A 17,510-nucleotide genomic window follows, 5' to 3' on the forward strand; every position below is an offset into this window, starting at 1 on the left:
GGCCGTATTATGAAAAACCAAACGACCGGCTCCAATTAACCGACATTGGTGGTTTCTCTTTCTCTCCTATACATTTTGTCCTCTCATCTTATTTACCTATTTGTTTTACAAGGTGTTTTACATTTGATTGAACTAATTTTTAATCGATTGCTTATACTTACTTCCTATATGCCTTGAACTATTTTCAAGTACTACTTACCTAAAGGCTATATGATCAAATAAATGTGGAAACTATTTAAAATCACTAATAACTTAATTACGTGGCTACTTACCGATGTATAAAAAACCCATATTATCATTACAACTACCTACATATTTTTTTCACTTACCACTTTTACATAAAATGTTGGATATTTTAAATACATTCATTATCTAAAATACTCGCCTAAAAAAAGCATGAATGTAACATTTTAATTTTAATTCAGATTGCCTATTTATATAACTATCAATTAAAAATGCGTATGATTATGTTGTTTTTATAGTGTCATAAATATAAAATAATAATTTTATGAAATTATGGAACCATTTATTACCCATACATAATACATTTAAAGTAAAAATGTACAATATTGCTTAAAGCTTAAAATAGCTAAGCCCACTTTGTACGAGATTATTCTAGTTTTTTGTTCTTATCTAATTTTAATTGAATCAATTTTACTGTGAAAAAATGATAATGAATAGTCGCTAGTCGCTAGTCGCTTCCATAGAGGATACAGGCAAACCAATGTACCCATCCATGTTTACATACACCGTTTTGCTGAACAATGCTACTATCGCGACGCGTTATTTCTACTTTATCCAAAACAAAATGTTGAACATGTTTTTTTGGAATGAGCAGCCACGTGAAAAATTCGCTTCTCGACTATGTTCCTTACATGTTTAATGAAATTGTTACAATGATAAAATTTATTCGAAATAATGTATCAAACAATTTTTGGAACGCGATTTGTTTACATAGATACAGACCTTAATGAACTACTGTAGTAGACGACGACAGCGCTGTCATAAGTCAATATAATATTCAGCACAATATATTGTATGGTTTTACATTTTAATGTAAGGGCATTATTATTGATCGTTTTTACAGGGCAGCTGAAAATGATAACTGTATAAACATAATGAGTTTAATTCATATTGGAAAGGAAGGAAGTAATTGGTCATATTATGTACTATATTTGTATATATATTAAATATTGTAGGAGGTTTAAATGCTACGAGGCCATGTGCTATTTAATATATAAAATGTTCAAACGTTTTTCGCCCTAGTCCGTCAGCTCCTTGACCCGCTAAAGAGGTAGTCACGTCAACCGGTTCATGTTGCATTGTTCCAATTTAACATTTTTTTTCTAGTCATATGTGTATATACTGTGTATGCTACTTTTTAAACTGTCAATGAGGTATTATAATTGCTTATATTTGTGTTTACTCGAGAAGGTCTGTGATTTTAATATTTTGTTATTGCTCTCAATTTACAAAACAATACATAAGTAATAAACGTCCGCGTTCGTTGTGAAATAACCAGACCAAATACTTTTTAATTAAAACATTTTTAACAACATAATTACTATGTTTTTTGTTTGGTCTTTAATGGCGATAACATTGTTGTTATTATATTGCAAATATTTAACATTTTCGTTTGAACCGCACCCTCATTTATGTTAATAATACCTTAAACATAATATAGGTTAGGTAAACTCATGTAGTTTCGATGTACATTTTCTATTATAATATATTTTATTACTTTAATCTAATTAGTTATGGGTCTTCTTTAAATTGCTTGGATGTCAATGACTATAGTATGTTTATGTCATGAGTAATTTTTATTTTTATTTAAATTAGTTTTGTACGTACAATATTAGTTTTATTATTTTATTTGAAAATCTGAAATAATCCATTGGAATAATAAAGTACCTGTAAGGAGTTGATGTTATATAAAATCCTTTTAAAAAAATAAATACCGTTCCTTTGTTGCTTCAAAAAATCTAAGACTACATCGTCAGAATTTATGATAACAATATGAATCAAATTCTCTGTTAATACACCTCAGAAGTCGGAACTAGTGTGATTTATTATACATTTATTTTTATTTATTATATATTTATCATGATTTTGTTGCTGATGTTACCATATTATAATAGTATATATGATATAATATTATAATATTTATAATATATTGAGGACTGTGTTGATTAGGTTACTAGACATTACTCTGCAACCAGTAGCCCGCGAGTCTATTTCACACAACCCACTTCAAAATGACAAATCCGAAATACAAAAAAAAACTGCAAGGTAAAAATAAATGTATTTCTGTTATATGTGGTTCTATATTAAATTTTTCGAATTAAAGTTACAACTTTTACGGTCTTAAATTGAAGTAAATTGATTAACACATTTTTGATTTGTTAAAATTTTAATTTTTAACTGTTAAAAATGTGTTTAAGCTATTTTGACACTCCAACACGAATTTAATAATCAATTTCAAGATTTCAAAAAGTGTTCACAATATTTTCAACTATCTTCTCGTCAATCCATTTAATATTTATAATCGTAGTAATATTAATGCTGATCTTAAATAAAATTAATTGATTTACAAGTTTATAATAACAATAAATTATAATAGAATTACAGTTACAAGATTTTCTTAAAAACTCGTTCAAACAATCGTTTTTGCTTTTTTTTTTTGGACTTCGTCCATTATTTTCAAAATTCAGACAGTAATATCTTAACAAAGTAAGTACTTAAACATGTTTGAATTCACATACGTTTATCATTATACACAAATTTAAACCCATACCAATTACGCTTAACTGATGATAATGTCCACTATGTACCTAGAATGGACACAATATAAGTAAAAATTGAAAGAAAAAAATAGTAAAATAATATTTAAAACAATATCAAAAAAAAATCATATCAACCATTTTACCAAACAGTTGTTTCTAAAATTTTACGTAACGTAATTTTGTCTATTTTATCTAACGCTGTATATTCTTAAATCTATTATTTATTGATTACAATTTTTTTTTATATGGTTATCAATTTTTTATGTTCTAAGCGAAACCTTTTAAATTTTTTAACGTGATCTGAGAGTCCAAAAAGGTTTGCCGACCACTGAGTTAGACCGTTGGTTTCGTTTTATCGGCCTGCCGGGCGTGCACCGTTAATCTGGTTTCCCCGTGCGGCGGTGTCCGTGTGCACAATTCTCATTATGCATACAACATAATAATATGTACAACTACCGGCACGACTGGCAGAATAAAACAGCTAACCGCCGTCATGCCGTCGGCACAAATAACGGCATGTCGTAGTCGTTTTAATATCCGCGTGCGGTTAACGGAAACGCAACAGGTTACAGGTCTGAGGTGTTGGTGTAAAGTTGACAATTTTCCGTCTGTATAATAATATGTTGTATATGGTCATATGGGTACTCAACGAGCTCCATATATTATTTTTATTTATTATTATGTCAATAAAACGGATCGCGACGGGACATAATATTATATCTTAATGGTATTTTTCACTTAAATTTAATTTACGCGTTACAAAAGACAATTAAGAGGATGCCACACCCGCCGTGCTGTCTCCGTCTTACAAACGTACAACATAGTAAAACTGATTTGCGTGAAATAGAACTCAAGCTGTATTCCAAGCTAAGTAACCAAATTGTTATACTATTAAGAGGAGAAAATTTACTGTGCTGCATTGTTTTTATTTTTCCGATATCACAAATACAAAAAAAGTTATTCAAGTTTGAAATAATGAATTTTTAAACAGTAAAAACTCTTTTTGTATTTGTGATATCGAAAAAATAAAAACGTTTTTGCACAGTAAATGTTCTCTTGTTTATTGTATGAAAATTTAGTTGCTTAGCTTGAACTACAGCTTGAGTGGTTCTTTTTCGCTCAAAACAGTTTTTGCTATGTTGTACGTTTGTAAGACGGAGACAACACATGTGGGTGTGGCGTCCTCTTAAGAACCATATAAGTTAAACAAAATTACGTCTTATATAGTTTTTATTTATCAAAAAAATAATCGAGCATTAACTCACCTGGTCCCGTTTTTCTTTGAAGTGTTTCTCAGTAACAAGAAAAAGGAAATTAACTTTGAAAATGGTTTATAGTTAAGTTATTCTATTTTACTGTATGTTGTATTACGATCGATATCTAATCTACATGTTATATATAATTTAGTCTGGTTTCTATATATCTACCTATTCTACTTACACGCGATTAAACAATTTAACAAACTATTTTCGATATCGGTTTTGAATTCGTGATCCGTCGCTTTCTAATCGTTTCTCCAGCGTGTATAATACAATAATTAGACAACTGTGATTTCACTCGGCAATATCTAGGCGGCGCTTCCTGTCCAGCGGCAGAAGCGTTTTCACGATTTCTCGGTTTTCTAAACCGTGCTGATCGTGAGCACACTTTTATGGTTTTATGCAATCGGTTATAATTTTTGTTATAATTTTTCTCCCAGCTCGTTTCTAATAATATATGCTTTGCGCTTCCCCTCGATTTCCTCTTTCGTTACAATAGTGTTGCGTTAATTTTCTACCGAATCACAATAAGTCTATAGCCGTCTTCCGAGTACGTTTTGAGTGAATAATGTACGAGTAAAATGTAAAATAAATAAAATTGCGGAACATATAGTTATTGCCATAGCGCCAAATGATTTGTATAATAAAACCATCATTTGACGCTGTTCGTTTAAAAAACGACTATGATTATACGATTATTATAATAACCTCACGACGACGCTAATAGGATAATGTGCGCCGCCGGACGGAAGTTCCGGCACTGAAGTTCGGTCCATCCCATGCCGCGGCGGCGGCGGTGGCGTTGTACGGTCTTGAACCCATGTAGAATCTTCGCGGTGTAACCGCCCGGATGTCTATGACCGGCGCGTGGCATCGGTGGCGGACAAAGACACCGACCGACCGGTTCATCGGGATGTCATCCTCCTCGCCCCGGCCAAAGCATCGTCGTTCACAGTTCGCTGGCTCATAGTTTACCAAGAGGTGAACGACTTCTGGACCAAGACCAATATTATGTGTTCTCCCACAGGGGCCGCCGCGGCGTGCACGCGCCGCCGCCGCCGCCAGCTTCGTTATATACATATAATAATAACATACAACATGTATGTATATATTAGCATCGTCTATGAGAGAGAAAAAAAGAGGAATGTGTGTATGGTACTTGGCATGCGAACAGGAAAATATAAATGTGTATTAAAAAAAAAAAACGAATCCCGGGAACTGAGGATTGTGTGTACAGCGGAATAGCGTACTTATCTTTCGTCACCCGTTTCTATTTCGAGCACATGCCTGATAAAGTTTTTGCGGGGAAAAATAGCGCTAAAAATTTGTTCGGATTATAAAACAACTGGACTAAATGACATATTGTACATGCCAATCACACTTTCTTCTGACACTTGTATGCGTGTAGTATCACATGCAACATGTCACATTTTTATTATTGTTTGCCATAGCATGTACATTTTGAATCTATAGTTTCCGTCTAAAGATTCTCACTAACTTACTGAAATAACCGATAAATTATACGACGACTGTACAAGTACGTACAAAGGTACAATAATCAGAAAAATTCAATAGTGTCACTATATTGTATGTATTATTAACGATTAGCAAAAGATTAGTAGAGTTGTTGTGAGTGACGTACTTAATAGGTGTAATTCTATAATATGACTGTTGGAATTTAAATGATTTTCTGTTGTTGCTATATTATTTAATTATTTGTAAAACACATTGTCATTAGTCATTTCCTACTATCTTAAAGTATAAATTTGCTATAAGTAGGTATTAGTAGGTTTATTATAATATTATATTGTAACTATTTTTTAAAATACTTGAATATCATACGCAATTTTGCAATGTATAGAATACAGGCATATAATATATTAAATGCCTGTATACAATAAAACGTTGTGTATACTTGTATTGAACGAGCTGAGACAAGACATTTTTGTAATTTTTTTTTTCTCTGTTATCGTACATGTGTGAGAATATAGATTTAGGAAAACAATCGTCCTCTTTGTACAACCCATTATTCATTAAACCTGACTTAGGTTATTAATGTTGTAATATAATTATTTATCACAACGAATAGCCCATACAGCACTATACGCATTGTAAAGGTACAAGGTTAAATGTAAAAAAAATATTTACTGCGAACACTACTTATTAACACTTCTACATTTTTTCACTCAATAACCATACTTTTAAAACCCACTCGAAATAAAAATTATATGTACATTGAGTACGCCTTTAATCGAATAAATGGACATTATAAATAGTTAAATATTTAAAATAATTGCATTGGTACACTCATTTTCATTTGAGTTTAACGTTTAATCATGAATCATAATAATAAAAATAACCTACCTACCTAGTGTTATTGTCGGATATCGGGGCAGAATGGCAGATATAATATTATCGTGACAAAATTACTATTGCTGGTAAAACATTATTTCACTTATTAGACGCTATTACACTAATTGTGCAATTGACAGACCAAATAAAAATTGAAAATTGTTTCAAACTGCAGTCATTGATTGCTTAGCAACATAACGTCGTCGATCTATACCTGGGTTTATAATGTGCAATGTGCATTGTGCGCGAACAGGGCTGGAATGCATATTAACCCCATCTCTTATAAGCTAGGTTATCGACCATTGCATTGATTCCTTTTTCAAAACTATAAATTACAATACAAGTGATTTACCTAGACGATTTGATGAAGTGAATGCTATAAAATATAATAACACGGACGTGTCTTTTTTTGTTTCAGGCTGCCAGTGGTGAGTGAGTGCTCGCCGCAGCAGACAGCCAGAGTGTCGGTGGCAGCGGGTTCGTCGGGATCGGTGAACGCGGCCGCATCAGCTGCCGCGGCCGCGGCGGCCGCCGTCGTGGCCGGTGCACCGAGCAGCAGCACCATGTCCGTATCACGGGTACCCAGCCCGCCTCCTTCGTCCGAGGCGAACACACCCGTGGCGGAGAACTGGTGCTATACACAGGTAAGAACGAAAATATAAATAAATATAGCAACCCTATTGTCGACGCATATTCATATTTATTATTACAATAATGTAATGTACACCGGTTGCCCCTCATTGTATATTCATGGTGTTATATAGCTAAGTCTAAAACGGTGTCGTTGTCGACGGTTACCTTTATATTAAACATTATATAGCTACACTATAGTTGGCATATTAGGAAGTTAATGAACGAAAAAACGGTACTAGCTATTACCAATCTAGGTTTTTTCGCATCACACAATGGCGATCATTATCGCGAAATGTAATGTTATTCCGTATTATTGCCAGTTATTATTGTATGTCGTTGTTGCCGGTCATTATTATTGTTGCGTCTCACGAGAAAATGCGTCTCCCGTTATAAACGCCCTGGATGTACGCACCAACGACGTCGACGACGGCGATGACCGCGCGACGTTTGCCATATAATATGACCAGGTGAACGTCCTTACCCTTGGATGTGTATTCATGTGTTTAATAATATGTGTATGTGTGTGTGTGTGTGTGTGTGTGTGTGTGTGTGTGTGTGTGAAACAGCTTCCCGGGCGGCTAAGTTCGTTGGCCCAACGGACCTCCGGAGCCGTTGGCCTCTACACGGCGGTGGCGGCCACGCCTATATTATTATTATCATTATAATATATTATTATTATTATTATTATTATACCCATCCGAAGTGCACATTTTTACAGAATTACAAAACGTTTTTACAAATAATTTTTTTTTTTTTTACATCGGAACAAAACAAAACTATTATTTTTTATGTCATCGCCGTTTTCCCTCCCCCTGTTGTGTTAATAATAATCTACGTGTATAATAAAAGAGGGAGTTTGCGGTGACGGCGGTGTCACGTGTCGCTCAAGGACGTACGTTTTGGAGGTTATGTACATGAACGCCAAAAGTGGGCGCGTGTAAGAGACGACCGCGAGAGCGGGGCAGAGTGACGACGACCATGGATCGATCCTACGCGCGCACTACAACGCGGGCCTGACCCTTTCAGGATAGAGCTCGGGGACCACACGTCAAGCCCCGCGCATTCAGAAAGTGGAATCGGTATAACAAGGAGAGGGCGGCGCGGACGAAGCTGTTTTTGCGCTCTGCGGATCCCTTTACCCCCGGCTGAATCGATAACCGCGCCCCGCCGTCCACTACAGCTATGGTGTTACCCGGGGGGACGGCCGGGGGTGGGCCCAAAGGCCAAAAGTTCGAGTTCAAAAGTTCGTATCCCTCGCGTTTTCAATAGGTCACGGAGGAAAATACTCATTTCTGCTACTGCCGCTCCCCCGCGTGTCGGCTTAGTAGTTAAATATATAAACCTCCAACCGCGGTGTTCCTATTATTTAGCGAGCAGATCGTGTGCGGCGTGCTGTATGCGTGCGCGCACGCGCTGCCCGTTTGTGCGTGATGGATGCGTGACAGGCCGCAACACAGCAGAACACACCCCTCCGATTGCCATTTTTTCGTCCGAACTGCAAACCTATATTATTATATGCCAGTATACATTTAAACGCCCGTATTTCCCAGCGCAGGCTGTGACGCGTTTACGAACCCCTGATCGACCTGACGGTCGTCGACCTCCTATATCTCTGTGTCTCTCCCCCAAAACGTATTTCACAATACGGCCACCCAGACAAACTCATTTCCACGTGAATTTATTTCAACATAATTTTTTCTATCGAATGTTATTAATAATAATATCCTCCTTACCACCTCGAATTGTCGACGGCGGCGGCGGAGGTTTTGTCCGTTAACAATAGTAGTAGTAGTAACTGTTACTTGTAATTATTGTTCGTAATAATAATTATATCTGTAATTTTGTAAACTGTAATTGTAATTATTGTACCTGCTGTTATTGTAAATAATGTATGCAGTTATGTAAATAAACGATAGCGGATCGGCGGAAAAGCAAAGCATAGGTAATCCTCCCCCAGTTCGACGATTCAGGATAAAAAAAAACAGTAGTAGTAGTAGTAGTAGTAATAGTACTTCGGTAGTAGTAGTAGTAGTAATAGTAATAGTAATAGTAGTAGTAGTAGTAGTAGTAGTAGTAGTAGTAGTAGTAGTAGTATTAGCAGTGGTAGTAGTCACATGATACGACATATCCGATACAAGACGAATACAATAATATGCCTTTCCGGTACCCCTTCTACCCATCCGTATAGCATACAATACCGCTCGAGCAAGGTCAACGGTAGCGTCTCGTTGTCGTCATCGTCGTTGTCGTCGTGTGCGTTTAGAGTACATTGGCCTTGGAGCGTTGGACCCGATTATGTGCGTATGGACGTGTATGTGTGTGTGTGTGTGTGTGTGTATACGCGTGGTTTGAGTGTGCACTCGTGTGCGTGAGTGTGTGTGAGATGGCCCGAAAGAAAAAGCGCCTGCCGCGATGAGGGGGTGGGGCCGATGACCGGCGCTCTTTTCTTCACCGCACAGCCAGCGGCGGCGGGCGCGCTATGTTACCTCCTCGTTCGTCCGTTCGCTCTCGTTCTGCGGCGGAGGATGACCCCAACTGCTGCTCGGAGCCGTCAAGGTCGCTCTAGCGTTTTTCGGGCCCTTTATGCTAGCAGGCGGTGGCGTACCCACCGCAGCTGCCGCACCCTGCCCTCCCATCCATCCGCCGACCCGTAAGCGCGCGCGTCGCTATCTAAATTGATTTAACGCCAGAATGGTTCCTCAGCTCGCACCAACACTATAAAATTATGTGTTTTTTGCGTTATTGCAATCATTATTTGGTTAACGCTTTGTGTGCGATCTGCTGAGGTGAGTGTACGTCAATTGCGCACTTTACGTTTCGATCACACACATTTCCGATGACTGCAAACGTATTTCGTTGCCTTTTATCGGACCTAAATTTAACTCACTCAGACGCTCTTTGGCAGTTCCCACCTTCTTGACGCCCAAACTCTACACTTCTAACACGTGTTTCTTATTAATATTTTTAAACACTTCAAATAATCTAATGTTAATATTTGTTATAATTGTTTTCAAATACACTAAAATTTACGAAACCGCTGCGACTCTGCTGATTGATATGTACTCGTATCATATGGATTGGATTGCGCGTATCCTGTGATCCATTGATACAATAGTTATACAACCGAACATAATAACATTATTTGCAACATACGACACAACGCTGTGCAATAATAACACATTGAACAATGTTGCGTCTCCGCGGTGATTGATACGTTTAATTCGCATTATATTTTTAATAGTTTCGAAATTGGAATAACACTTCTGCCATAACCGACAGTGTGATTTTGTAGTTTGAAAATTCTCAAAATAAAAATATATTGTGAATATTATTTCACACATTGGTATATAAAACCGTATACATACGTTGATGTATAAACATCAGCACTATTAAATTTGGGTCAAGGCGTCAAATTCAAATGTTTTATTGATATTGTTATGAAATGACTGCTGCAGCCTATAATAGATTACAATGATTGTTGTTTAACCGTCGCTGTTAAATCAACTAATCTGAATTATTATTGGCAATAAGCAAAATATATTTTTATTTTTATCAATAAATTTATGGCTGGCGTTAGCTGCTATTTTTTTCTCCGTATACCCACCTACTTTAATTTTTTTTTTTAAATATCAATGCTAATACTTCGTCATTTTTGTTTTTAGGTGAAAGTTGTTAAGTTCAGTTACATGTGGACTATTAACAACTTCAGCTTTTGTAGGGAAGAAATGGGCGAAGTTTTAAAATCGTCTACATTCTCCGCCGGAATAAACGACAAACTGAAATGGTAAATATTTGTATATTTATTTTCTATACGGCTGTTTTATTTACAAATGAAATACTGATGCTTATGTAATGTCATGTTATATTTAGGTGTTTGCGAGTGAATCCTAAAGGCTTAGACGAGGAAAGCAAAGACTATTTGTCTTTGTACTTACTACTAGTCTCGTGCAACAAGACTGAGGTTAGAGCGAAATTCAAATTTTCAATTTTAAATGCCAAACGTGAAGAAACTAAGGCTATGGGTAATTAATTGAAATTTCATGCATTTAAGAAAATTGTTTTGATTTTGTATTTTTGTATTTTTATAGAGAGTCAAAGGGCCTATAGATTCGTTCAAGGAAAGGATTGGGGGTTCAAAAAATTCATTAGGCGTGATTTTCTATTAGACGAAGCTAATGGTCTTTTACCCGATGATAAACTTACCATTTTTTGCGAGGTAATTTATATTTTCGAAAACCTTTTAACATTACATTTTTTAACCGCTTTGTTTAAATGTATAAACTGTCGAGTTGCTTAACTGTATTATGATTGTTGATGATAAATCTCAATTACGATTACTGTGAAGTGAAAAATAAAAACCTGGCAAGTTTTAATTTAATAAAAAGTGGCACGAATAATGACTTGACAGATGGCTCGTTTGCAGGTAAGCGTCGTAGCTGATAGTGTCAACATATCCGGTCAGTCAAATGCGGTCCAATTTAAAGTACCTGAATGCCGTCTACCCGACGATCTAGGAAATTTATTCGAAATACAAAAATTTAGTGATGTAACGCTTTCGGTTAGCGGGCGAGAATTCCAAGCACACAAAGCTATACTTGCCGGTAATTATCATAATGACATTGCCTGCAGTTCACGTTGATCTACGTGCAATATAGTAATTAATACGTAATAGAAAACCCTAACGTGGCTTGATTGATATGTAGCGAGAAGTCCCGTGTTCGCCGCCATGTTTGAACACGAGATGGAAGAACGCAAACAAAACCGTGTCGCCATTACTGATGTGGATCACGAAGTCCTTAGAGAAATGCTTCGGTTTATCTACACCGGTCGGGCAGCGAATTTAGAGAGAATGGCGGACGATTTGTTAGCGGCAGCCGACAAGGTTTGTTCTTTTGGTTTTAAATAATATCAAATATTGTTTTAAACTGATTTTACATTGTTTTAATACTTTTTTTTGTTTCCACCCTCAGTACGCTCTAGAGAGGCTGAAAGTCATGTGCGAAGAAGCGCTGTGTAATAATCTGTCGATCGACAATGCGGCAGATATATTAATATTGGCCGATCTGCACAGTGCCGACCAACTGAAAGTACAAACAATCGAGTTTATTAACACGTGAGTATACATTATATTTATACTTAATAGTACTATTATATGTCCTAATTATATTATAGTATAGTAATAATATGCCATGTACAATATGCATGCCTATTGTTTAGTAATAAGTAATAACTAATAAATTGTATAGTAAAGCGGCGTACCATTTATTATACTATTTTATTACTACTTGTAATTTATAATCAATGATATTATATGGTTGTATACTCGTATGTATATTATTGCATATGTAGAAAATATAATTCAATGGACTATAGAGGCCGCAAAGAGCATTATTACGAAAATATTTTTATAATTATATTTATTCAGTCGAAATACCTATTATGTGCTGACTTTATTATATTATACCATTACGCCAAACATAAATTCATTGATTGTAATTAATATACTAATCAACAATAAAATAATTATCTAAGATCACTATATGTAAGCCACCTAGCTAATTCACCAAGTTTTTTTTGTTCTCAATCAATTATCAATAAGTTGTAAAATAATAATAATATATAAGTACCATATTATGTAAAACAATCCAATGGTCACGTCATCGGGGCTTTCTTCTTTAATAAAAATTAAATTAATAATATGAAAGTAGGCCAAGTCCTATTTTATTAAAAAAAAAAAAAATTTTAAGCATTTATGCCGGACTACCTATAAACAGCTACATGAATATTAAATAATATACATTAAATACATAATCATATTAAAATCATTCAGTGCAACAAATGTTTGTCAAAATTTACTATTATGATTCAATAAATGTTTTTTTGAAATTTATGGTCAATCACATTGTTTTGATTAACCGAGGGAAAATGAAATGTATTGACTTATAAATTAAAGTTATATTATATTTTATATATTATAATGTATACAAGCAGTAGCAAACGTCGCAAGAATTAATATATATTATGTAACACGATGTTTAAAAAAAAAATCGATATCAACCTGTCACGTATAGGAATCGGGTATACACCATTTAACTCCTATAGCCATTGAATAATATATATTATAATAATATTACGTAACAGCAGTGTTATAAACCGAGAAACCGACGTCGTTGACGGTGCTCTTCTTACATCAATTGTCAGTCGGAATAGAATACGTTATTTTATTATCCAATAAATAATAATAAATTATATTATTAATAACTAATATCGTTTGCATTTTTTTATTTCTCAGCCATGCGACCGACGTGATGGATACTACTGGCTGGAAAACCATGATACAGTCGCACCCACACCTAATAGCTGAAGCGTTTCGTGCGCTAGCCACACAGCAAATACCGCCAATTGGACCGCCCCGAAAGCGCGTCAAACAAAGCTGAAACGGACCGTCCACAGCGGTGATGCAGACTTACGATCTCACCAGCCCACCACCCCCACCCATCAACTCTTCCAGGGCACACATTTTGTAAATTTATATAATTTTTTTTTATTATTCACAAAATTGTAAGTTTTAATTTCTATATATTTTTTTTTTTTTTTTGTACATAAATATGTTATTTCTAAAAATAAGAAAATTCCTAAAATGCAAGTAGCTTGTTTGCTGATAACGCGTTTGGACATGTTTGTATTCTCACAATATATAGTAAAAAAAATAAAAAAAAATGGCTAACGGCAAAAGTCGTCGGAATGGCACATGTGATATGAGTGATATTTGCAGCCTAACCTCGTATAATTTTTTTTTTAATATGTTACATTATATTATACATTCATTATAATACAAGTACTATTATTTTAGTTAGTTCCATTATTATTGTTATTAATAATAATATACAGGTCGAATTGCATAAATATATAAGAGCACACAATTTTAATGGTCCATTGAATTGTTTAATTACTTGTTTTCCATTTTTCAGAGGGGTTCCTAAATTGTTTTGAATCTATTTTATGCAACTCAGCCATTAGATTTAAAATAAACATTATTACATATTAATTAGCATTAAAAAACGATCATTGATGTTAACTATATAAACTAGGTCTCGTTATGAAATTTTTTGTTGGAACCGATTAAAATGGATTCTTATGTTGTAAAGTAAACTATTCGGACTGTTTACTGTTTCCATTGCACTCGGTTTTTAATTTCTAACTCATTCTTTTTTTTTCTTTTGTGTGTGTTCATAAAATAACATAATTTAGATGTAAATACTTAATAATTTGTAAGACCGTCTGTGAAAAGAGACTGAAGAAATTTTCTTTGAATATACCTCAGTTCGTAAATTAATCAATGCGTCCATTCAGTCGCTTTTATGATTATTCAAACTACTCGAGAATATAATAATTTTTATTTATTTATTTTATATTATATTTTCAAAAATATTAATTATTATTATATTCCTCAAAGTTTGTTTGGTATTATTGTAATTAGTTGACCAAGTTTCTGTTCCTTGTAATTGTAAATAAGAATTTTTAGTCTCTTTTCTCAGCGTACTCTTTTCTTTTATTATTATTTGTTTTTCCTCAGTCATAGTACGGGAAAACAATCAAACTCAAGCCTTTCCATGTTTATTTTTCCGAATTCATTTTACTCGTGTGATTCGCTTGTTGTGTGTTTACCTGTTGTATGATATCTACGTCATTCGATTACATAGTTATGATATTGTGAATAATTTTAGACTATAGACTCGAAGTATTGTTTTTTTTTTTGAAATAAAAACGCTCGTCTTTCAATCCTATTTTTAATTGTGTTCTAATTATTAAATTTTAAGAAATAAGATCCAAAATATTTACCCATAAAATATAAATATATTTGTATGGATTTAAACAAGACAACAATCCTATAATATGCGTATCTTTATGTTGATTACCATTTTAAGTACAAATCAATTTAAGGCTAGCTATAGACCAGTTGATATAAATACAATTTTTTTTATCAATACATTTTAATTTTAATATTTCAACTAATTATTAATGATAAATATTTGTTTCACAATTCCACATTGACTTTAGTCTTCAAAACAAAAATGTAAAAACCTCATTACACCTGGCAATAGCCATGACCTCGTTTTTTTTCAAAAATATATTGAAATGACAACAATATTTGTTCACCTATTAAAACAGTTTCTGTTTTATATAAAATGTATAACTGATTTCATATGTTAACAAAATAAATTATGGTACTTTCAGTTATCACCAACCAATACCAAACTACCAGTCCTTATGCCTTATGTGTATAAATATTTTATACAATATTATTATAATATTGCAACAATACTTTCTCTGATAAAAAAATAAACTCCAATTGAATACATCATTATTAGTGGTTATTGTACAGTTTTGGCATATTCATTAAAGCGGTTGAACAGTAATAATTTTGGAACTCAAATTCTGGACTATAAAATTATAGACAATATTATTTGTATAGACTACAGAATACAAACTGAATTTAAATCTAAGTTTACTGGATGAATGTTGAGATAAAAATATGTATTTTTCATCATTACTCAATGTAAATCTAAAATAAAAATAATGCTTATTATATTCTTTTGACTGGTACTGTGTCATATTACGTAGTATTAGGTAAGTACCTATCAGACAAAATAATATGGGCTAGCCGCTAGCATTGTTGCTTCCGCGTTTCGAGATTATCTTTATGGTTTCCAGTTAGCGAACATGAACCGAATAAAATATTAAAATCACGGTAAAGTTCCCCAAACACGTATGTACAATTATAGTCAATAATTATCAGCGATAAAAACTAGCTTACTAATTGTGACAAGTGTCGAGTGATGTCAACGATCATAGCATACCGTGCATTGTGCATATTGCTTAGTCGATCAATATTCAACACGTAATATTCATAATTTGGTGAATTTTTTATTTAAAATAGTTGTACAATTATTAATATTAGGTAGGTAATTTATTTGAATATAATGGAAAATTAAGAAATATGAATACATTCCGATATCTGATTTAAAATTTTGAATGTACGTAACTTACGCGTGAATTAAATTTGGGTTGATTCTAATATATTCAATAATAATAATTTTATTGTTTGGGGTTTTGAAAAACTGTATTATTTTCATACATTGTGTTCCTATTTTATGTAATACAATTGTATTGCATACGGATATTTAAAAAATTTAAGGTAGCTAGCTATCAAAGTGTTTTTATAAGAAATTCGAATGATTTTTATTAGAAAATGACAAGTGTCAAGTTTCAAGTTTCTCGGAAACAAATATTAATACAGACTAATGGATCATTTGTCTATGTTTTAGTGAAAAGCTTATTCTCCAAATCATATTTTTTATTTATATAATAAAAAGTAAAGGAGCTACACTATGTCGGATCTCGGATGGTAGACAGAGACTTTCGGGTGCAAAATATAGGAAGGTAAAACGTTAAAAAAAAGCTGGAAATTAAGAAACAGTCTGATTCTATCAAAAATATGTTGACGGGTTCTTCCTTCAAATTGATATCATTAGATATTTCAAATGCTGCAGTTATAGCACAACCCACTTTCCAATGATGTTTTTGACTCTTTCTCAGTTGTAGATGCCATTGTACCTTCTGAAACTGCAGTAGCCAAAAGTTTAACTGAAAACGTTGACGACAATTTACTGAAAGGGGCAGAAAAATACTTGACACCGGCCCTGCGTGTATGGTGTAAGTAACCATATTATTAAATTGAAAGGATTAAAAATAAGTGGAAACGAAATTTTTGACAGTAAAATCCATGAACCTTAAATAAATTGACTATAATTTGTTTGGAACTTAAACTAATGAACAAAATAAAAGTAAATGTATTATTTATCGGAATCACATAAAACTAGCCGTAAAACGTAGGTACCGTCTTATGTGTTTGTGTGAGTTTCTAATACTGATATATACTGCACTTTCGTCTTACCTATTCTTTTTCGAATTTAAAAATATGATGCTCATTAATACGTGAGTGCGTGTCTACTCAAGCAAATATTTTGAAAAAATCACGAGTCTTTAAACGGACATTATTTCGCACGACTAATTCTTTTCTCCGACAATGTAATTTTTTCTCATATCAACCAATCAGCTTAATCTCTGTTTTCCACCAACAATGAATTCATTCAAATTATTTTTAGATTAATTGATTAATCAAACATAACAAAAATCAACAGCGAGTGTCAATGTGTCATTATGGCTTCTTTTAACAAGTATTTTAATGTCACTCTACCTATATTAGCTCATATTCTTGTTGTATCCTCTGCAGTTGCGTATTTACGAGGGTGATATATCACCTCCAGAGCCTTTTTTATCTATAAAATAAAATATGTTTATGTAATACTATGAAAGTTAGTACAGTTTTAAGTAAAATCATAGAATATTATATGAGTGCACTTTATGGAAAGGTTATCTAACAAGAGGATCCAGGGGGATAGATATCCTTGGAGATATA

The 17,510-nt window shown here is 33.6% G+C and overlaps 1 protein-coding gene across 5 annotated transcripts in view; it reads left to right on the plus strand.

Moving 5' to 3' along the window:
* Positions 1 to 14,816, plus strand: part of LOC111040171 (protein roadkill) — a 48,415-nt gene extending 33,599 nt beyond the window's left edge. For 2 of the 5 annotated variants that reach the window (XM_022323953.1, XM_022323952.1), the window contains 8 exons: positions 6,813 to 7,038; positions 10,690 to 10,811; positions 10,898 to 11,049; positions 11,116 to 11,243; positions 11,436 to 11,628; positions 11,731 to 11,909; positions 11,998 to 12,140; positions 13,320 to 13,464. In XM_022323953.1, the coding sequence (XP_022179645.1) occupies positions 6,813 to 7,038; positions 10,690 to 10,811; positions 10,898 to 11,049; positions 11,116 to 11,243; positions 11,436 to 11,628; positions 11,731 to 11,909; positions 11,998 to 12,140; positions 13,320 to 13,464 (1,288 nt within the window). Of the gene's footprint in view, positions 1 to 2,193; positions 2,290 to 6,812; positions 7,039 to 10,689; positions 10,812 to 10,897; positions 11,050 to 11,115; positions 11,244 to 11,435; positions 11,629 to 11,730; positions 11,910 to 11,997; positions 12,141 to 13,319 lie in introns of all 5 variants that reach the window. The other 3 variants (XM_022323950.1, XM_022323951.1, XM_022323954.1) reach the window with 3 other exon arrangements.
* The last annotated feature ends 2,694 nt before the right edge of the window (positions 14,817 to 17,510 follow it).

Source organism: Myzus persicae, unplaced genomic scaffold, assembly GCF_001856785.1.
Source record: "Myzus persicae strain clone G006 unplaced genomic scaffold, MPER_G0061.0, whole genome shotgun sequence".
NCBI classification, from domain to species: domain Eukaryota; kingdom Metazoa; phylum Arthropoda; class Insecta; order Hemiptera; family Aphididae; genus Myzus; species Myzus persicae.